General features: G+C 39.9%; 1 protein-coding gene across 1 annotated transcript in view; it reads right to left on the reverse strand.

The window, feature by feature from the left end:
• Positions 1–426, reverse strand: part of LOC118794650 (deleted in malignant brain tumors 1 protein) — a 40,520-nt gene extending 40,094 nt beyond the window's left edge. Inside the window, exon 1 of the mRNA XM_036552901.1 lies at positions 342–426. Coding sequence (XP_036408794.1) covers positions 342–426 — 85 coding nt within the window. The remainder of the gene's footprint in view (positions 1–341) is intronic.
• Positions 427–20,726: the final 20,300 nt, after the last annotated feature.

Raw genomic sequence — 20,726 nt, forward strand, 5'->3', positions numbered from 1 at the left:
TGAACTGTTGGAAGGAAATAAGGAAAAAGTAAGCACCCTCTGGTATTTGCACATTTGCCTGTTCAGATGACTGGTCAGTATTACCTCATTTAAAATCAAAAACCTTCATGCCATGGGCTTTTGGGCACACATTACTCGTTATGTTGAGAGTAGCCAGTTATAGTTTTTTGTGTGCATTGTGTGTGTGATTTTAACAATAATATCACATACTTTCGCAAACATTGCAAACAAACAGCCATGGGTGATGCAATAATGGTGCGATATCACCAGCTAAACTACACTTGCATTTACATTTACATTAATTAACTTTGATCCAAAGCGACTTACAAGTAGGGATGCACCGAATCCAAACTTCGATTTCGGATTCGGCCGAATATTCTCGTTTTTTAAGGGGTTCTGATGCGGCCGAACCTTATACCGTTTCATCGATCGAACCGAACCCTACGTACCTCGACGTAATGAGAGTGGATGCAAGTGATGATGGAAACCTATTTGCATTTGGCGGTGCAGTATAGACGGACAGTAAAAATGGAAGTCGCAACCAAAAAACGTATTGTGTGGAAATATTTCAGGTCAAAAGAAGGACATTCAAGTAGAGCCATATGCACAATTTGTGAAGCTGATTTGTCTCGTGCTGACAAGGACCCTAAACAATTCCCGAAACATCGCATGGGACGAACTGCACCGCAACAGCTCAGAAACAGCCACATCAGATGCGGAAACGGAGATCGCCGCTTTCTTTAGCGAACCTCTAATTTCCCGGACAGAGGATCCACCGACTGTCTGCTTATGTTTGTAAAAATCCATTGGGTGTAGTAAGAGCCATATTGAATGTTGTTCAAAATACCCTTGGTCTCATATGGATGGGAAGCTACTGAATTTTATGCATAATAAAAATTCCTCAGCAATAAACATCTATACTTTTTCAAAATGCATTTGATGTAGTAAGGACCGCATGAAGTATTCTTAAAAAAAGACCTGGTTTCAGATCTTTATCTGACACAGACGGGAAGCTATTGAATTTTGTGTATCATAGAAATTCCTTAAAAATGTTATCTTTTCAAAACTCATTGGCTGTACTAAGAGCCACATTGAGTGTTAAAATAAGCTTTGTTTGAGGTCTCTATCTTATATGGATGGGAAGCTATTAGCCTACATTTCCTGTATGATAAAAACTCTTTAAAAATATGAATACTTTAATTTTCAAGAATCCATTGGGTGTAGTAAGAACCAAATTGAGCTCTCTTTAAAATACACTCGGTGTCAGATATATGTGTATATATATATTCTTTTTTTAAATTTCACTGAGTCTAGTGAGACCCACATTTCTCACCCTTATGAATGCACTTCGTTTGAGATCTCCATCTCATATTGCTGGGAACCTATTGAATTTTGGGTATAATAAAAAATATAGAAATATAAAAATGGGTAGTTTGATGATGGTCCCTTAAAATCGAACGGTTTTTTTTGTTAGTAAATGCAAAATCCTAGCAAAAGTTATAGGTAGCCCACTCTTTTTTACTATAATTAAAAATGATAACTGCAATAAACATTTATCTGTGATTATTTATTCTACGGTTGTTCTTGGTGTTTACTGCATTTTTTTGTGTGTAACTGAAATGAGTGGGATTCGGAATCGGTATTGGGTCAAGCCCTAAAAATCAAGATTCGGTGCATCCCTACTTACAAGTGAGTCAGAGTACTACACAAGCAAAAAGCCATATAAGGAGTCAACAATAACTACAGGACTAACACAATATTAGAAACTAGCACTAGTTAGTGACCTAACCACATGGTCGTGACCACGCTTAAAATGTCTTCCATGTCCACTCAAATCAAAGCAGTCAGCAATGCATGCTTTAGAATAAGAAAAAAAAAAAAAAAAACTTCAGCCAGTGTTCAGCCATGTTTCATTTTGAGCATTGTCAAGACATTTCAGACAGGGTCATTTGCCCAAACTAGCACCAGCTAGCAATATGCTACTTCTAACATTAGCATGCCTGTGTCACGTCTGTTACGCTGGCTGCATCACTAACTACATTTCAGAGGCCCTGAAATCGAGTCTTGACGGCTGATGTGAAACAAGCGTGTGACAAGCTTAGCAGAAAAAAGGTGTGATCAACGTTCAACTTGGAGAGCTTCTGCCTCCTAAATACTACTGTTTGAGACTGAACACACTGATTGCCCAGCTGTTTGTTTCAGTTGTCTATAAAAGTTTTAAATTTTCAAGACCCACCTTTCAGGAGCTAAGCACTTCCTATGGAATGTAACAATATATAAGAATACGTAGAGAAATTCATGAGGTTAACAGTGACACAATATTTTGGTGCGTTGTAAAAAGTCATTGGAGGATTTACAATTGATTTTTGAATGGATATGACGGACTGAAAGAATTTGGCATTGAAATAAGTGAGTGTAGGTTCCAATATCCCAAATGATCTAAATGGCCCCATGTCAAATTTACCGAATGACGAATAATCTGTACATCTGACATCGGTTCAGAACTGATGTCCTTAAGCCAACAGGAACTATCAAAATTGCCATGCACACCTACAATGCAGCGTCAAGGTTTGGGCCCAAGTTATTAGTTTGATTTTGACAGTTCATATATAATGACTAAAGAGATATAAACTATGAAAAGGCTATGTCATAAAACGCAAGCATTATCATCTCCATCATTTATAAATCCCAGAAGTAAGCTCCTTGTATAGAGTAAGGAAGGAAACTGAACTCACCATATGCTACAACCAGAAAAAGTCCCAGCATCCTTGTTCTGATGGAATCCCCTAAAGGAAGGCCACAGTGGTATGCAGGCTGTGTTGACCTGAGACTCTACCCCTGAGAACAGAAGAAAGGACTGAGAAAAAACAGAAAGTGTGAGAGTTCTTATGCAGCCTGTAAACTGAAAGAATCACATGTGGCCCCTCTTGCACTCTTCCACCCTCCAACATACAGCTTGTAGTGGCACTTCCTTATTTCTTCTATTATGAAGTTTCCCCTTTAGAACAAGCTAAGACCAGTATTCACACTATATGTTTACAATAACTGTTTGTGTTTGCAGTGTGAGGAGCTGCCTAGGAAACTGAAAACTGAAAATATGCATTTTGCAATTCTTCAGTGTGTTTTACAAGTGTGTTGTATGTTTAGTATGTTTAGTATGTTTTGTATGTTTTATGGCATGTGTTGTAAGAAGCTTTGGCAATGAATGGCTTCTGAACTCTCTTTTAGGATGGAATTGGATTGTATTGTAAAGGTTACTCCCTTTTTTGAAATGATTAAAACACAATCATTTAAGAGCTTAAAACCAAAAATAATAGATAACCTCTCAAACTGATACATTCTGGTAGAAGACACAAGAGCATGAAAGAGAAGGGTTAGTCTGTTTCTAGATGTTGAGTGACTAGGGTCCTGGGGTGCACTAGAGAGGGTTTTCAGAGTGTCGGTTCACAGTGAAGGACAAGCTTATGTAAATGCAATAAAATAATGATTGCTTTCAGCAAAGCTGGAACTTTCAGACCAATAGCAGCAAATGCCTTTGAAGGCACAAAGAAAGCACAAGCGAGCTGCTGAGTTTGTACTGCAGTCTGATGCAAATAAGGGTGTGGTCTGGTGAAAAGTGGCATTTGCATGCTAACGTAGTGCTTATGGTATAACATCTTCAACAACCACCCCTTAAACAAAGCGCAGGACATTTCAGTGCAAAACCAGCAGCACACAGCCCATTTGTGGAATTAATACTTGTACAATGCAACGCAAGGCAGAGACCCCATACACTGTGAATGATCATGCGTTTTGTATTCCATCAAGGATCAACATGAAATGCATACTGATGCAAAGTCACAGATGATAAGTATTTGTGACACTACTCATTTAAAAATGGTGAGATCTTTGCGCTGTTTTGCACTGGGGTGACATGTAACCACAGAGCTGTCAAAGTATGCCCTCCAGTGTGCAGCATTTATTCATACGATGGCCTAAACAAGGCCCTTAAAAGGAGGACAACTCTCTTGTGCTGTTAATGGGTGTGGCCAAAACTATTTGGTATCTAAACTACACCAATGCATGTGGTGCAAAGTGTATGAGGGCTGGGATTACTTCTTTAAAAAGGGTGTGACAAAGGTGTGTCTGTGCTCTGCCCAGTCAAGAGGCCAGCATTGTTATTTACGCAGATCTTGGCACAGCACATCATCATTTTAAATCATTGTAAAAATAATTAAAATGAATAAATTAATAATAAAGTCAAAGTTAGCACACCTGGTATAAGGCAGCTTTAAAAACTGTCAATTTATTTTCATTAATTGTAAAAAATCCACTAAATCCAGTGTCCTCCTACCCCCATACTTCATCTTTGACAAACTCTGCTAATATAGGTTGGCTCGATATTGGTTAATGATTTCACACTTATTAACAGATCAGGAGTCAATCCAGAGCAAATTCTGGACCAAGGATACTAATAATGAGACAAATAAGACAAAGGTCCAGTGTAATTACAGTGTGATTTTGCTTGCACTCTCAATTTAAGCCAGTGTTATGCTTTCTCAGTTGTCACCCTACATTGTTTATTCAGTGCTTGCAGAAATAAAAGAAATATAGACAGGACTGATTGAAAAATGTAATATATTTGCTTAAATTCATAATTACAATTTAAGGACAAAATGTCTCACAGTAAGAATCTTGGCTTAGGTCTTTATTTGCTCATTGTAAATGAAGATGCAGATCCACTATGGTCACATCATAAAAAAAGAGTAGGTGGAAGAGGAGTTATTTAAAAATACATTATTATTATTTAAATACATTAATGATGTATTTATAGCATAAACAATACTACCAATCTTCTCATTTTTTTTCTGAAAAGAGGTGATCATGTGCATAAATACATACACACACAACACACAAAGTTATAGTACACAGACAATATCGTACTTAAAGGATGCTCTATAGCAGCGTTTCCAAGACCTCTCCTGGAGGACCCCTTGTCCTGCATGTTTTAGATCTCTCCCTGCTCCAACACAGCTGATTTAAATGATCAACTTGTTATCTGATCATTTCAATCAGCTGTGTTGGAGCAGGGAGAGATCTAAAACATGCAGGACAAGGGGTCCTCTAGGAGAGGTTTGGGAAACACTGCTCTATAGGACTACAGATTAAAAGGCAATACCTGGATAGCTTTCCCCACCAGTGAATACACAAGTAATCCTTTCAATCTCTTCATGCTCTGAAGCATAGCCTACTGTAGTTACTCTGTCACTGAATCTGAACAAATTATAATTGAACTATGATTATCAAAATTATTTTCTCTGTTTCTAAATCATTCATTTAATAAGGGCTATAACAACAGGATAATTTTTAAGAGCATTGTATGAGAAAGTTTAGTCTTTGTTGTGAATTAAAGGAATACAAGAGACCTGCAATATTCTCTGTAGGGCAGTATAGTCTATCATACATAATACAGGAGAAATGACAGTTCAGAATTCAAACATTGTAATGGCTCTTTTATTCACACTCTATGTATCCAGCTGCTGCAATATAGCACATCTGGTGTTGATTGTCTCCAGTTTTCCCTGACAGGACAGAGCCCCCGTGAGATAAATAATGTCCGTAGATCAGAAGACTGTTCCTTTGTTTCTCAGATTACCTCAGCGATTCACAACTGATGCTGACTAAAATAAACTGTCTCACTCTGTGAGACATTGTGAGACATTTCAACCAATAAGACCTGACCTATCTCCTCAAATATACAGCTTTACCTGTAAACATGCATTCCTCATATTTACATCATATTAAGCTTATTCAGAGAATTCATTAATTATTGCATAGTCACAGTCATTGCACTGTCATTCTCCTCAATACTGGTTTCTTTCTCAATTACCTGTCTTGTAATCAGCTCTGTACTGGCAATACTTTTAACCACTAGGTGGCACAAAATGAACACTGGTCTTGAAATCCACTGCTGTGCTTAACATACAGTCAGCATTTAATAGTACTGAGTTTCTGAGACATAGCACACAAAGCGTAAATTACAGTACACACTGTAACTGAATAACAGGAAGTGTTCCCCCGCTCCTACACCACAAAGACACAGCTACCTACACCCAAGTACTACCTTCAGTCAACTTTTACTAAAGCTGATAGTTGATGGTAAATGAATTAATGACTTTGAGGGTATACTATTTTCCAGGATATTCATTGTTCATATTACCTGTTTGATAATCTACATCAATAATATTTTTGGATCATGTGACAGTGATGTGGCCCTATTGATATAAGTCTGTAGGTCATGGCTATGATGTCCATTCTGTTCTGGTGTAGAGGTTCTGATAAGGATACAGTAGATCTGCATGAAATGTGCAGTGGTTGTGTAACACTCCTAGGGTCAACAGCATTAATCCAATGGCAGAATCACTCCTCACATGAAATGTAGGGAGCAGAGACTCATAAATGATCACAAAACAAAAATAATCACTCCCAAACTACATTAGAAATAGCACACTCTGCATCTTTAATCTGCTTTTTAAAAAAAAAGGACATAGGCCTATTGTGAAGCAACACGCATATTGTGAATCAGGCAAATCAAAATTGTCATCAAACTTAAAACAACCGTATATAAACAATGCACTGAATGAACTAAGAGGAAATCAGATTATATTTCCATTAAAGGAATGAATCAGTGAATAATCGTGATGGAGGGGGCCTGAGGAGTCCCGTTAACTCTAGCACGCACGTTATGATTTTTTTAAAGTAAAAAGCGTGCAGACTGTGAATGTAATATTGTCTCTTTTGTTTGGCCTCCCAGCAAGTGCTATCACATGTCTCAAGGTGATCCAGCCTGCAGGTGCTTGTCTGCTCTAAGACCAACCAAAACAGTGTCATGCCTCTCAGGCTCAGGCAAAATTCAAAACTCCATCCATTTTCTAGCACGGACTAACAGTTTGACTGTGCAGAATATGCCTGGGCTCCCTGTACTCAGACACCTCCCCCCACTAAAATGAATGTACTTTAAGTATACAATGTGAAATGTGTTTAAAGTTAGTAATGTCAATAAAGTTTTCATTTAATTTATTTTTTTAAATTGCTGGGCTGCAGCCTATTGTGAAAGAGATTTCTCACCCTGCTATGAATCACTTTTGCCTGGGTATCTGCCCTAAGGTTTATGTTCTTCTAGAGAACCAGTCTTTCTTTCCAGCCCCCCTCGTTTGATTTTGACACAATATAGTTTTGAGCGACAGTCTTCATTTGCTTGAGATTGTTTATAATTGTTATAGTCAGCTTCATTCCCACAATCTTCCTCCTAAATTTCTTCATACTCTTTCTAGGTATTGGCATAGATGTCTTGTTGTGTCTCCCCATTGGCTTCCTCTCTGTTGGAGTAAGTGTTCATGGCCCCTGGAACACAAATGTGTGTGAATAATGGATCAATTCAACACTCATACTTAATTCCTTGAAGCTGGGTAGATATGATGTGTGTGTTCCACTCTGTTACTCCAGCTTAATTGGCTATAGGCCTACCCTTTCACACATGTGCGTTTCCCAAATTACAGAGCTGTGAAATATTTTAGTACAGGCTGTGTGTGCAATCCTCAACTGCAATGTCTTATTAAATTATTATTACTATGAAATTATTAAAATCACCAAACCAAGTAAACAAGGGGGCTAATTAGAAAATTAAGAGAAGAGCCTGCAGCAAAAAAAGGGATGCACAAGGGAACTGCCTAGAGGTATACATTTTAATTTAAGTGCCACAGGCACTCGTGTCAGATGTATTTTCTCCCCTGTAATGAGGTGGGTACTAACATTCATTGCTGTCTTCCTTCTGAACTTGCAGTTGGTTAGGTCTTCTGCCCAAGTACACATGAAAGGTGACGAGTGGCACCAGCAGACAGAGCAGCATTCCTGCTGGCACTAAGCAGCGCGTTGCGACGACCGGGGGGGCTGGGGGAGAAGAAAAGCCACAACAGAAGGCCTCTCACTGACTGGCACAGCCACATCCAAAAATCAACTATTCATACTGTGACCGAGTAACGGGTACCTAGTAAACTTTTTTCCAATGAAAGGAATTGGTTTACCCCCTGGACTGGACTTCAGACAGCCTGATCCTGATTTTGCTGTGGATCATTCAGTGTACAGACTGAGTGTATATTGAGTATATATTGAGTGCTCACAGTGTACATCGATAGTTGTATATGCTGTCATCAAGTGTATGTTGATGGAATTTAAATTTTTTTGGATATCCAGGTATCATTTTTTATGTAAAATGGTACAGTAGGTAGACAAAGTAATGGAAATACCTAACAAAAATGGACTTTGAACTAATTCATTATTAAAAATGAGTCTTCACATGTGTTTCATATTGATGTCATTAATAACTGCCAGCTTCTTTCTGCTATCTGTTATTAAAGATGTTTTGAAATTAAAACTTCAATATTAGAGTTTCTTAAGCAACAGGAGCGATCTAACAGATTTTGAAAGAGATCAGATAGTTGGTGCCTATATTGCGGGTGCATCAGTCACATTAAACAAGGAAGAACTGCGTCCGAAAAAGCAACAGTGGTCTCAAGCCGAGGCTAACAGAAAGGGATGGACACACACTTAACAGGATAGTTGCTAAAAATCATAATGTGTCCATATAAATTACCACAGTAATAAATCATGAACCAGCCTCACCAAAAACTGTCCATTATGGGTTGCACAAGGGCTGTAGGGCTACCAGATATACCAGAACAGTGTTATGTTTGGAGAAAGTCAACCCATTTTCCCAACTGTTAAACATGGTAGTGGGTCTGTTATGGTACTGGCAGCCATCTCATGGTCTGGATCGTGAAGCAATTCTAAGCATCCAGGTGCACTCTATGGTGCAAACATTGTTTCCTCGGGATATTGCCATATTCAAAGATGATAACACCCCCCTACACAGTGAGAAATGGATTCAAGAATGGTTTCATGTACACCAGGGTGAAGTCGAACACATTCCATGGCCTCCCCAGTCACCTAATGTAAACATCATCTAGTAAACATCATCTACAGTGTAAGTTCAGGAACTTAGAGCACAAAGTATTTTTCCAACTTCTTCATCTCTCAAAGAAGTGATGCATTTCCTTCCTGAAGAATGGTCCAATATGCCACTACAGACAGTTCAAAACTTGTATAACAGCATTTTCTACTTCCCACATTTGTCTGTTGAAGGAAAAAATTATAATGACACTTTGAGGATTATGTATATTTTTATTGACTGTCACAGCTCCCCTCCACTAGCACCAGCAATCGGGAGTTGACTATATATCAAAAACTTGTGATGGACACTAAGGTGATAGACTTCACCTGCAAGCTTGCTCTAAAATAATCATATAGCTTTGAAATGGTGAAAACTACTGGCCTCCATGTTGGCTCCTTACCTCTGACCATTAGGGGCAGCAGTTCACTCTGTGGGGAGCTGAAGTTGCGGGTGGAAACTGTGGTCTCATAAACGCAGCCGTAATTCCCCTGGTGGGAAAATTCCGCAGCAGGAAACAGGAAGGAGGCAGAGTGATTGACAGAAACTTGAGTCTCGTTGCTATTAGATCCTGTGAATGTCAGGTGGAAGACGCCTCCTGGGTACTGCGGTGGGGTGGAGCAGGTGATGGTGAAACTGTGGCCCATGATCACCTCTGGCTCCTGGTGACCCCGGATCATTCCTCCTGCAGTATCACTGAGGGAGATGTTGGGCTGCAGTAGGACCACTACAAGAGAATTGATATAAATACTAAGAGAAATGTATCAACATGTAAATGTCAGTTCATATACAAACATACAAAATTCTTAGTTTTTCACCTGTCACAGAGAAACTATTCAAGTCACTATGATGAGGTCTGAAGCTGTAAGCCCCATGTTGAACCAAAAATAAATGTGGATAGCAGATAAACAGTATGGCACAAAATAGCATGAATACATACTACTGGAAATTAACATTCAGGACAAATATGATACTGTAAATAGTGATTTTATCAGTTTTATATTTAGGCCTGATTAGTTTGGATTTTGCTTCTTACCTACGACGGAGAAACTGACAGAATCACTTTGAGGAGAGCTGAAGGGGCGATCAGATACCCTTGTCTTATACTGACAGTTGTAGACCCCATGGTGAACAAAGTCGACCGCAGGAAAGGTGAAGGTGGCAGAGTTGGGACTGGCATTCCTTGTCTCTGTGAGTGAGCCTGAGACCTTCTGCAGGACAAATGTACCACCAGAGTGCTCTGTACTGATGGAGCAGGTGATGTCAACACTGCGACCCCAAGTAGCCTCTCTGGCACTGAGGGAGATGCGTGGCTGTGGCAGGTTCACTAGACAGAGAGAGTCTGAACTTTAGTTATGTAAGAAATATTACTCTTTCACCCTAACATGTTAAATAAAGTTGACTTTGACTTTTGACTTTGACTAAATGCAGTTCACAAAGACAGAATTGTTAAAGACAAGCAGTGATGAGGAAAATCAAAATTCTTGGATGAAAATTTTTCAGCTATTATTCCCAGACATTAAAGAGGCATAGAAAAAACAGGTGTAGTTTGAAAAAACAAATACTGGACACAAATCAGAAAAAGACGCTATACAATAGGCTACAAACATGAAAGAAGACAACACATGGGTCAAATAATTCTGAGTGAATCAAAACAAGATTCAACTGTCATTGCACCTACTTATACTTTACACATAAAAAGTAAGTATTCCCTGATCCTGAAAAGACAGCACATTTGCACCACAGTAGAAACTGATAAATCAGCCTATAATTAGAATTCACCTGCTTTTCAAAGTTTGTTTTTTCATCTAAATAAATGTAATTCTCCGGTATGGATCACTCAGGGTTATTTCAGGTGCCTATATAGTTCCTTACCGATCACAGCAATACTGACAGAATCACTTTGAGGAGAGCTGAAGGGCCGATCAGATACCCTTGTCTTATACTGACAGTTGTATGCCCCATGGTGAACAAAGTCAACTGCAGGAAAGGTGAAGGTGGCAGAGTTGGGGCTGGCGTTCCTTGTCTCTGTGAGTGAGCCTGATACCTTCTGCAGGACAAATGTACCACCAGAGTGCACTGTACTGATGGAGCAGGTGATGTCAACACTGTGACCCCAGGTAACCTCTCTGGCACTGAGGGAGATTCTTGGCTTTGGTAGGCTCACTATGGAAAGAGAGGTCACAATTCAGTCTTGGAAGAGATATGCCTGTTATAATGCCATATAGTATAAACATTTACTGAGAATTTTGGCTAGTAAGGAAAACCTGTAATTTGTCAGAATTATTAGTACTTCCTTCCACTGAAAACAAGACGCTGAATGATTATTGCACTTCATCAAGAACAAAGTGCTGGATAGCCAAATTCATAGGCACGATTACCAAGCATTGCCATCACCAGTGCAACTTCAACAATGTACAACAAAGTAACAGTCAAGTATAATTCAGCAAAGCATCTCTCATCAAAGACCTACTGCAGGATACTTTTCACAGAGCAAAACAGCCATAGTTCTAATAATATAAATACAGATGGCAGCTGACAAACAGCATGTGTGCAATTTCTTCCTTACCTGTAACAGAGAAACTGACTGGGTCACTGTTGGGAGAGGTGAAGAGGTGTTCTGATAGTCTTATCTGATACTGACAGCGGTAAGCCCCCTCATGACTAAAGTTCACTGCAGTAATGGTGAAGGTGGCAGAAGTGGAACTGGAACTTTTTGTATCTCTGTAGGACCCTGACACTTTCTGCAGCACAAATATACCAGCAGAGTGCACTGTAGTGATGGAGCAGGTGATGTCAACACTGTGACCCCAGGTAACCTCTCTGGCACTGACAGAGATGCTTGGCTTTGGTAGGCTGACTAGAGAAAGAGAGGTCATGATTTAGTCACAAAAGAAACAACATGTTTTGCCTTTACAGATTAAATCCATTTTAGAATTGTTTAGATAGAATTGTCTCAGACGTTTTAGAAAAATCCCCAAATGATCATTCAATGTTCTCCAAATAAACAAATAATGGAAGTGGAAGCCTGAAGAAGCGCAGTTTTTAGATCAAAGTATTTACTCGAAATTACAGGATATTCAAAGAGAAACTATGGGCATAGAAAACAAGTGGGAAAAAACTCTGTGTGCTTGATACAAAGTTGTGTGGCACTGAAGGAGAGCCATGGTTTTGTAGGCTCACAAGACAGGAAGAGCTTTAAATTCATAAATGCAGAAAATATTCACTGTGTCAGAAAGACACAAATGTATGCGGCTAAGACAATGAAACAATGACACAATGAAAAAAAGTGAAAATGCTGGAATCCAGGAAGGTCACTGCACAGCCTTATTAAAACCACAGTGTGTTCCTGGTTAACTGCACAATTATTTTGTGCTGCATTTACAATCTGTAAATGACAAAAATGCAAAAAACTGGATTTTGATAATGATGTTGTGTGAATGGATATAAATAAATGGTGAACAAACTAACTTGCAGCTTGAAAAATAATTCTTTGTGGCACGTGACTGCATCAGAGGATTGCACCTCTCACCTCAGTGCTCCTATGTTAGTACAAACATTGCCATGGTGAAATGAATGACCATGGAATATAATTTGCAAGTCCAAAGACAGCGTTGCATGAAAGACAAAAATGGGCACAGAAATAATGAACACTAAAGTGATAGACTTTACCTCTAAGTCCTGGCTAAACCATATTCACATCATTTTCTAATGGTGAAATTTCTTAGCTTCCATGTCGGCTCCTTACCTCTGACCATTAGGAGCAGCAGTTCACTCTGTGGGGAGCTGAAGTTGCGGGTGGAAACTGTGGTCTCATAAACGCAGCTGTAATTCCCCTGGTGGGAAAATCCCGCAGCAGGAAACAGGAAGGAGGCAGAGTGACCGACAGCAGCCTGAGTCTCAGTCCTATTAGATCCTGTGAATGTCAGGTGGAAGAAGCCTCCTGGGTACTGTGGTGGGGTGGAGCAGGTGATGGTGAAATTCTGGCCCCTGATCACCTCTGGCCCCTGCTGACCCCAGATCATTCCTCCTCCAGGTGCACTGAGGGAGATGTTGGGTTGCAGTAGGACCACTAAAAGAGAACCGGTCTAAGTATTAAGCAAAGTAATAGCATGTTAAATGCATTTTCCAAATACTGATTTGACTGATTTGAAAATTTCTAAAGACTGGCATTATGGAAATGAGGAACATTAACTATTTAAATGTAGCATTTACAAAAGCAAAGTGTTTGCGGGTTATGGATGAGATTATTCTGTAGTGCACTTTATATTTGTACAGCAAATTGCAGGAAAATGATATAACATAGAGTATTTATTAAATATAAATATTGAACATCTTTAAATTTGCCTGAATAAATAATGAACATACAATATGTGAAACAGATGTGATAGACACTGAGGTGACAGACATCAACTGTAAGCTCTCTCGAAAATGTATGCATGAAAGTTTGCAATGGTAGATAGTACTGTCCTCCATGTTGGCTCCTTACCTCTGACCATTACGGGCAGCAGTTCACTCTGTGGGGAGCTGAAGTTGCGGGTGGAAACTGTGGTCTCATAAACGCAGCTGTAATTCCCCTGGTGGGAAAATCCCGCAGCAGGAAACAGGAAGGAGGCAGAGTGATTGACAGCAACCTGAGTCTCAGTCCTATTAGATCCTGTGAATGTCAGGTGGAAGACGCCTCCTGGGTACTGTGGTGGGGTGGAGCAGGTGATGGTGAAATTCTGGCCCCACATCACCTCTGATCCCTGATGACCCCAGATTATTCCTCCTACAGGAGCACTGAAGGAGATGTTGGGTTGCAGGAGGACCACTGGAAGAGAATTGGTGTAAATATGAAGAGAAAGACATCAACATATAAATATCTGGACACATACATGCAGGCACACACACACAGACACACACACACTTCTGTGTGCATAGTTGCTTACCTGTCACAGAGAAACTGACAGAGTCACTATGAGGAGAGCTGAAGGGGCGATCAGATACCCTTGTCTTATACTGACAGTTGTATGCCCCATGGTGAACAAAGTCAACCGCAGGAAAGGTGAAGGTTGTGGAGTTGGGGCTGGCACTCCTTGTCTCTGTGAGTGAGCCTGAGACCTTCTGCAGGACAAATGTACCACCAGAGTGCACTGTACTGATGGAGCAGGTGATGGCAACACTGCCACCCCAGGAAACCTCTCTGGATCTGACAGAGATTCTTGGCTTTGGTAGGCTCACTATAAAAAGAGAGGTCACAATTCAGTCTTGGAAGAGATATTCCTGTTATAATGCCATAAACTATAAACATTTGCTGAGAATTTTGGCTATTAAGGAAAACCTGTAATTTGTCAGAATTAATAGTACTTCCTTCCACTGAAAACAAGATACTGAATGATTATCGCACTTCATTAGGAATAAAGAGCTTTATAGCCAAACTCATTGGCATGGTTACCAAGCATTGCCATCACCATTGCAACTTCAACAATGCACAACAAAGTAACAGTCAAGTATTATTCAGTAAAGCTTTAATCAAAGACCTACTGCAGAATACTTTTCACAGAGCAAAACAGCCATAGTTCTAATAACATAAATACAGATGGCACCTTCCATACAGCATGTCTGCATTTTCTTCCTTACCTGTAACAGAGAAACTGACAGAGTCACTGTTGGGAGAGGTGAAGAGGCGTTCCAGTGCTGTTATCTGATACTGACAGCGGTAAGCCCCTTCATGAATAAAGTTCACTGCAGTAATGGTGAAGTTGGCAGAAGTGGAATTGGAACTTTTTGTATCTCTGTAGGACCCTGAGACCTTTTGCAGGACAAACGTGCCACCGGAGTGCACTGTAGTGATGGAGCAGGTGATGTCAACACTGCCACCCCAGGTAACCTCTCTGGCACTGAGGGAGATGTGTGGCTTTGGCAAGTTCACTAGACAGAGAGAGTCTGAACTTTAGTTATGTAAGAAATATTACTCTTTCACCTTAACATGTTAAATGCAGTTCACAAAGACAGAATTGTTAAAGAAGAAAAGCAGTGATGAGGAAAATCAAAATTCTTGTATGAAAATTTTTCAGCTATTATTTCCAGACATTAAAGAGGCATAGAAAAAAACAGGTGTAGCTTGAAAAAACAAATACTGGACACAAATCAGAAAAAGACTCTATACAATAGGCTACAAACATGAGAGAAGACAACACATGGGTCAAATAATTCTGAGTGAATCAAAACAAGATTCAACTGTCATTGCACCTACTTATAATTTACACATAAAAAGTAAGTATTCCCTGATCCTGAAAAGACAGCACATTTGCACCACAGTAGAAACTGATAAATCAGCCTATAATTAGAATTCACCTGCTTTTCAAAGTTTTTTTTTTCATCTAAATATATGTAATTCTCTGTTATGGATCATTCAGGGTTATTTCAGGTGCCTATATAGTTCCTTACCGATCACAGCAATACTGACAGAGTCACTATGAGGAGAGCTGAAGGGCCGATCAGATACCCTTGTCTTATACTGACAGTTGTATGCCCCATGGTGAACAAAGTCAACTGCAGGAAAGGTGAAGGTGGCAGAGTTGGGGCTGGCGTTCCTTGTCTCTGTGAGTGAGCCTGAGACCTTCTGCAGGACAAATGTACCACCAGAGTGCACTGTACTGATGGAGCAGGTGATGGCAACACTGCCACCCCAGGGGACCTCTCTGGCACTGACAGAGATTCTTGGCTTTGGTAGGCTCACTAGAGATAGAGAGATCACAACTCAGTCTTGGGAGAGATATTCCTGTTATAATGCCATATACGATAAACATTTACTGAGGATTTTGGCTTTAAAGGAAAAAAAAAACCCTTAATTTGTCAGAATTGTTAGTACTTCCTTCCACTGAAAACAAGATGCTGAATGATTATTGCACTTCATCAGGAATAAAGTGCTGGATAGCCAAATTCATGGGCATGGTTACCAAGCATAGCAATCACCAGTGTAACTTCAACAATGCAAAAAAAATATATATCATATATGTATATATATATATATATATATATATATATATATATCAGTCAAGTATTATTCAGTAAAGTATCGCTTGTATTAGACCTATTGCAGAATACTTTACAAAAAGAAAAACAGACATAGTTCTAATAACATAAATACAGATGGCAGCTGCCATACAGCATGTCTGCATTTTCTTCCTTACCTGTAACAGAGAAACTAACAGAGTCACTGTTGGGAGAGGTGAAGAGGCGTTCCAGTGCTGTTATTTGATACTGACAGCGGTAAGCCCCCTCATGAATAAAGTTCGCTGCAGTAATGGTGAAGGTGGCAGAATTGGAACTGGAACTTTTTGTGACTCTGTAGGACCCTGACACCTTCTGCAGCACAAATGTACCACCAGAGTGCACTGTAGTGATGGAGCAGGTGATGGCAACGCTGCCACCCCAGGTAACCTCTCTGGCACTGAGGGAGATGCGTGGCTTTGGCAGGTTCACTAGACAGAGAGAGTCTCAAATTTAGTTATGTAAGAAATATTACTCTTTCACCCTGACATGTTAAATGCAGTTCACAAACACAGAATTGTTACAGAAGAAAAGAAGTGATGAGGATAAACAAAATTCTTGGATGAAAAATTTTCAGCTGTTATTACTGGATTTTAAAGAGACAGAAAAATAACAGGTGTAATTTGAGAAAACAAATACTGGACACAAAGCAGAAAAAGACACAACACATTAGGCTACAAAAAGAAGAGATGACATCACATGGGTCAAATAATTCTGAGTGAATCTGAACAAGTTTCAACTGTCATTGCACCTACTAATATTTCACACAGTAAAAGTAAGTAATCCCTGACCACGAACAGACAGCACATTTGCAGTAAAGTACAAATTTTGAAATCACCCTATAACTAGAATTCACCTGCTTTTTAATTTTTTTTCATCTAAATAAATGCAGTTGCCTTTTATGGATCATTCAGGGTAATCCCAGGTGCATAGAGTTCCTTACCTATCACAGAGAAACTGACAGAATCACTTTGAGGAGAGCTGAAGGGGCGATCAGATACCCTTGTCTTATACTGACAGTTGTACGCCCCATGGTGAACAAAGTCAACCGCAGGAAAGGTGAAGGTGGCAGAGTTGGGGCTGGCGTTCCTTGTCTCTGTGAGTGAGCCTGAGACCTTCTGCAGGACAAATGTACCACCAGAGTGCACTGTACTGATGGAGCAGGTGATGTCAACACTGCCACCCCAGGTAACCTCTCTGGCACTGACAGAGATTCTTGGCTTTGGTAGGCTCACTAGAGATAGAGAGATCACAACTCAGTCTTGGAAGAGATATGCCTGTTATAATGCCATATACTATAAACATTTACTGAGAATTTTGGCTTTAAAGAAAAAAAAACCCTTAATTTGTCAGAGTTGTTAGTACTTCCTTCCACTGAAAACAAGATGCTGAATGATTATTGCACTTCCTCAGGAATAAAGTGCTGGATAGCCGAATTCATGGGCACGGTTACCAAGCATTGCCATCACCAGTGCAACTTCAACAATGCAAAAAAAAAAATTACATATATATCAGTCAAGTATTATTCAGTAAAGTATCGCTTGTATTAGACCTATTGCAGAATACTTTACAAAAAGAAAAACAGACATAGTTCTAATAACATAAATACAGATGGCAGCTGCCATACAGCATGTGTGCATTTTCTTCCTTACCTGTAACAGAGAAACTAACAGAGTCACTGTTGGGAGAGGTGAAGAGGCGTTCCAGTGCTGTTATCTGATACTGGCAGCGGTAAGCCCCCTCATGAATAAAGTTCACTGCAGTAATGGTGAAGTTGGCAGAAGTGGAACTGGAACTTTTTGTATCTCTGTAGGACCCTGAGACCTTTTGCAGGACAAATGTACCACCAGAGTGCACTGTACTGATGGAGCAGGTGATGTCAACACTGTGACCCCAGGTAACCTCTCTGGCACTGAGGGAGATGCGTGGCTTTGGTAGGCTCACTAGAGAAAGAGAGGTCATGATTTATTCATGTAAGCAACATCATGTACAGTATTACATTTACGATTACAAATCTATTTTAGAATTGTTTAGATAGAATTGTTTCAGATGTTTTAGAAAAATCCCCAAATGATCATTCAAATTGAAAAGAGAATAACTGAGGAAGCCGACATTTTGCCGGCATTTACACCAAAATACAGGACATTCAAAGGGAAAATATGGGCATAGAAAACAACACAAATTAAATTACTTGATACAAAGTAGTTTGGTACTGAGGACTATTGTGCATGGTTTTGTAGGTTCGTGAGAAAGTAAAAGCATGAAATTCATAAAAGCAGAAAATATTCATTGTATCAGAAAGACATAATTGTATGAGTCTAAGACAACGAAACAATGACAAAATGAAATAGAATGAAAAAGAGGATTGCATTTCTCACCTCAGTCCTCCTTTGCAAGTTCAAACCTTGCCATGGTGAAAGGAACTATCATGGTATGTAATTTGCAAGTCTAAAAACAGAGTTGCATGAAAGGGAAAATGGGCATAGAAAGTACTATACGCTTGTGCGATAGTGTTCACCTGTAAGCCCTGGCTAAACCATATTCACATCATTTTCTAATGGTGAAATTTCTTGGCTTCCATGTTGGCTCCTTACCTCTGACCATTAGGGGCAGCAGTTCACTCTGTGGGGAGCTGAAGTTGCGGGTGGAAACTGTGGTCTCATAAACGCAGCTGTAATTCCCCTGGTGGGAAAATTCCGCAGCAGGAAACAGGAAGGAGGCAGAGTGATTGACAGCAACCTGAGTCTCAGTCCTATTAGATCCTGTGAATGTCAGGTGGAAGACGCCTCCTGGGTACTGTGGTGGGGTGGAGCAGGTGATGGTGAAATTATGGCCCCAGATCACCTCTGATCCCTGGTGACCCCAGATTATTCCTCCTACAGGAGCACTGAAGGAGATGTTGGGTTGCAGGAGGACCACTGAAAAAGAACCGGTCTAAGTATTAAAGGGGAGTAATCGCATGTTAAATGCATTTTCCAATTATTCATTTGACTGATCTGAAAATTTCTAAACTCAGCAATCAGGTTTTTCCACCAAAAAATGATGAAAAGAACCTCTTATGATCACTAACAAATCTGAGAGGAAACAACATTTTACCATTCAAGAGAAAAATCAAAGAAAGTACTGTACACAACAGGAGTGTATAAAAAGACATATGTATTCAGGAAAAGCCAGGGAATTTCACAAAAGAACAATGGAAGAGACAATAGATACTCCACAAAGTTATTTGCGCTCATCAAAAGTTGATATTATTCTGGGGTAATGACACAAAGGTCAACATTCAAAGGATGAAAAAGACATTTCCACCATGATCCCAAAGCCTCAGGATAAAAGGATCAAAATTTCCCCTAAAAATAACATTCAACAAGTATTAAAGAGCTATACCATTAACCATTTGATGTTCAAATGTCAAACTAAAATAAAACATAAATTCACATTGTGCTGAAAAATCTTGCTTATCACAGAATCTTTAAGATGGCCTTGAAAACTGATCTCACGGAAAAAAACTGGCATAATGGCATTGAGGAAAATTGACCACTTAAATGCAGCCTTTGCAAAAACCAAGTGTATGCAAATTATGGATGATATTATCATGCAGTTCACTTCACATTTGTACTGTAAATTACAACAAAATACATAACATGTGGTATTTATCGAAAATTAACAATCTAAAAATAATCAACATACAGTATGTGAAAAAGATGTGGTAGACACTGAGGTGAGAGACTTCACCTGTGAGCTCTCTCGAAAATGTATTCATAAAAGTTTGTAATGGTGGAATCTACTGGACACCATGTTGGCTCCTTACCTCCGACCATTAGGGGCAGCAGTTCACTCTGTGGGGAGCTGAAGTTGCGGGTGGAAACTGTGGTCTCATAAACGCAGCTGTAATTCCCCTGGTGAGAAAATTCCGCAGCAGGAAACAGGAAGGAGGCAGAGTGACCGACAGCAGCCTGAGTCTCAGTCCTATTGGACCCTGTGAGTGTCAGGTGGAAGACGCCTCCTGGGTACTGTGGTGGAGTGGAGCAGGTGATGGTGAAATTATGGCCCCAGATCACCTCTGATCCCTGGTGACCCCAGATAATTCCTCCTCCAGGAGTACTGAGGGAGATGTTGGGTTGCAGGAGGACCACTGGAAGAGAATTGGTGTCAACAGACAAAATTAAGAATAATCAATGCATATTTAAATATCTGCCCCCTGACAGAATCAGAGGAGTTATGAGAGGAGCTGAAGGGGCGATCAGATGCCCTTGTCTTATACTGACAGTTGTATGCCCCATGATGAACAAAGTCAACCGCAGGAAAGGTGAAGGTGGCAGAGTTGGGGCTGGCGTTCCTTGTCTCTGTGAGTGAGCCTGATACCTTCTGCAGGACAAATGTACCACCAGAGTGCACTGTACTGATGGAGCAGGTGATGTCAACATTGTGAACCCAGGTAACCTCTCTGGCACTGACAGAGATTCTTGGCTTTGGTAGGCTCTTTATAAAAAGAGAGGTCACAATTCAGTGTTGAAAGAGGTGTTGCTGTTATAATGCCATATACTAGAAACATATACTGAGAATTTTGGCTATTAATAAAAACCTGTAACCTGTTTGTCAGAATTGTTAGTAGTTCCTTCCACTGAAAAAAAGATGCTGAATGATTATTGCACTTCAGGGGAACGGTTACCAAGCATTGGCATGACTAGTGCAACTATACACT

This window comes from Megalops cyprinoides, chromosome 19 (genome assembly GCF_013368585.1).
Source record: "Megalops cyprinoides isolate fMegCyp1 chromosome 19, fMegCyp1.pri, whole genome shotgun sequence".
Classification (NCBI taxonomy): domain Eukaryota; kingdom Metazoa; phylum Chordata; class Actinopteri; order Elopiformes; family Megalopidae; genus Megalops; species Megalops cyprinoides.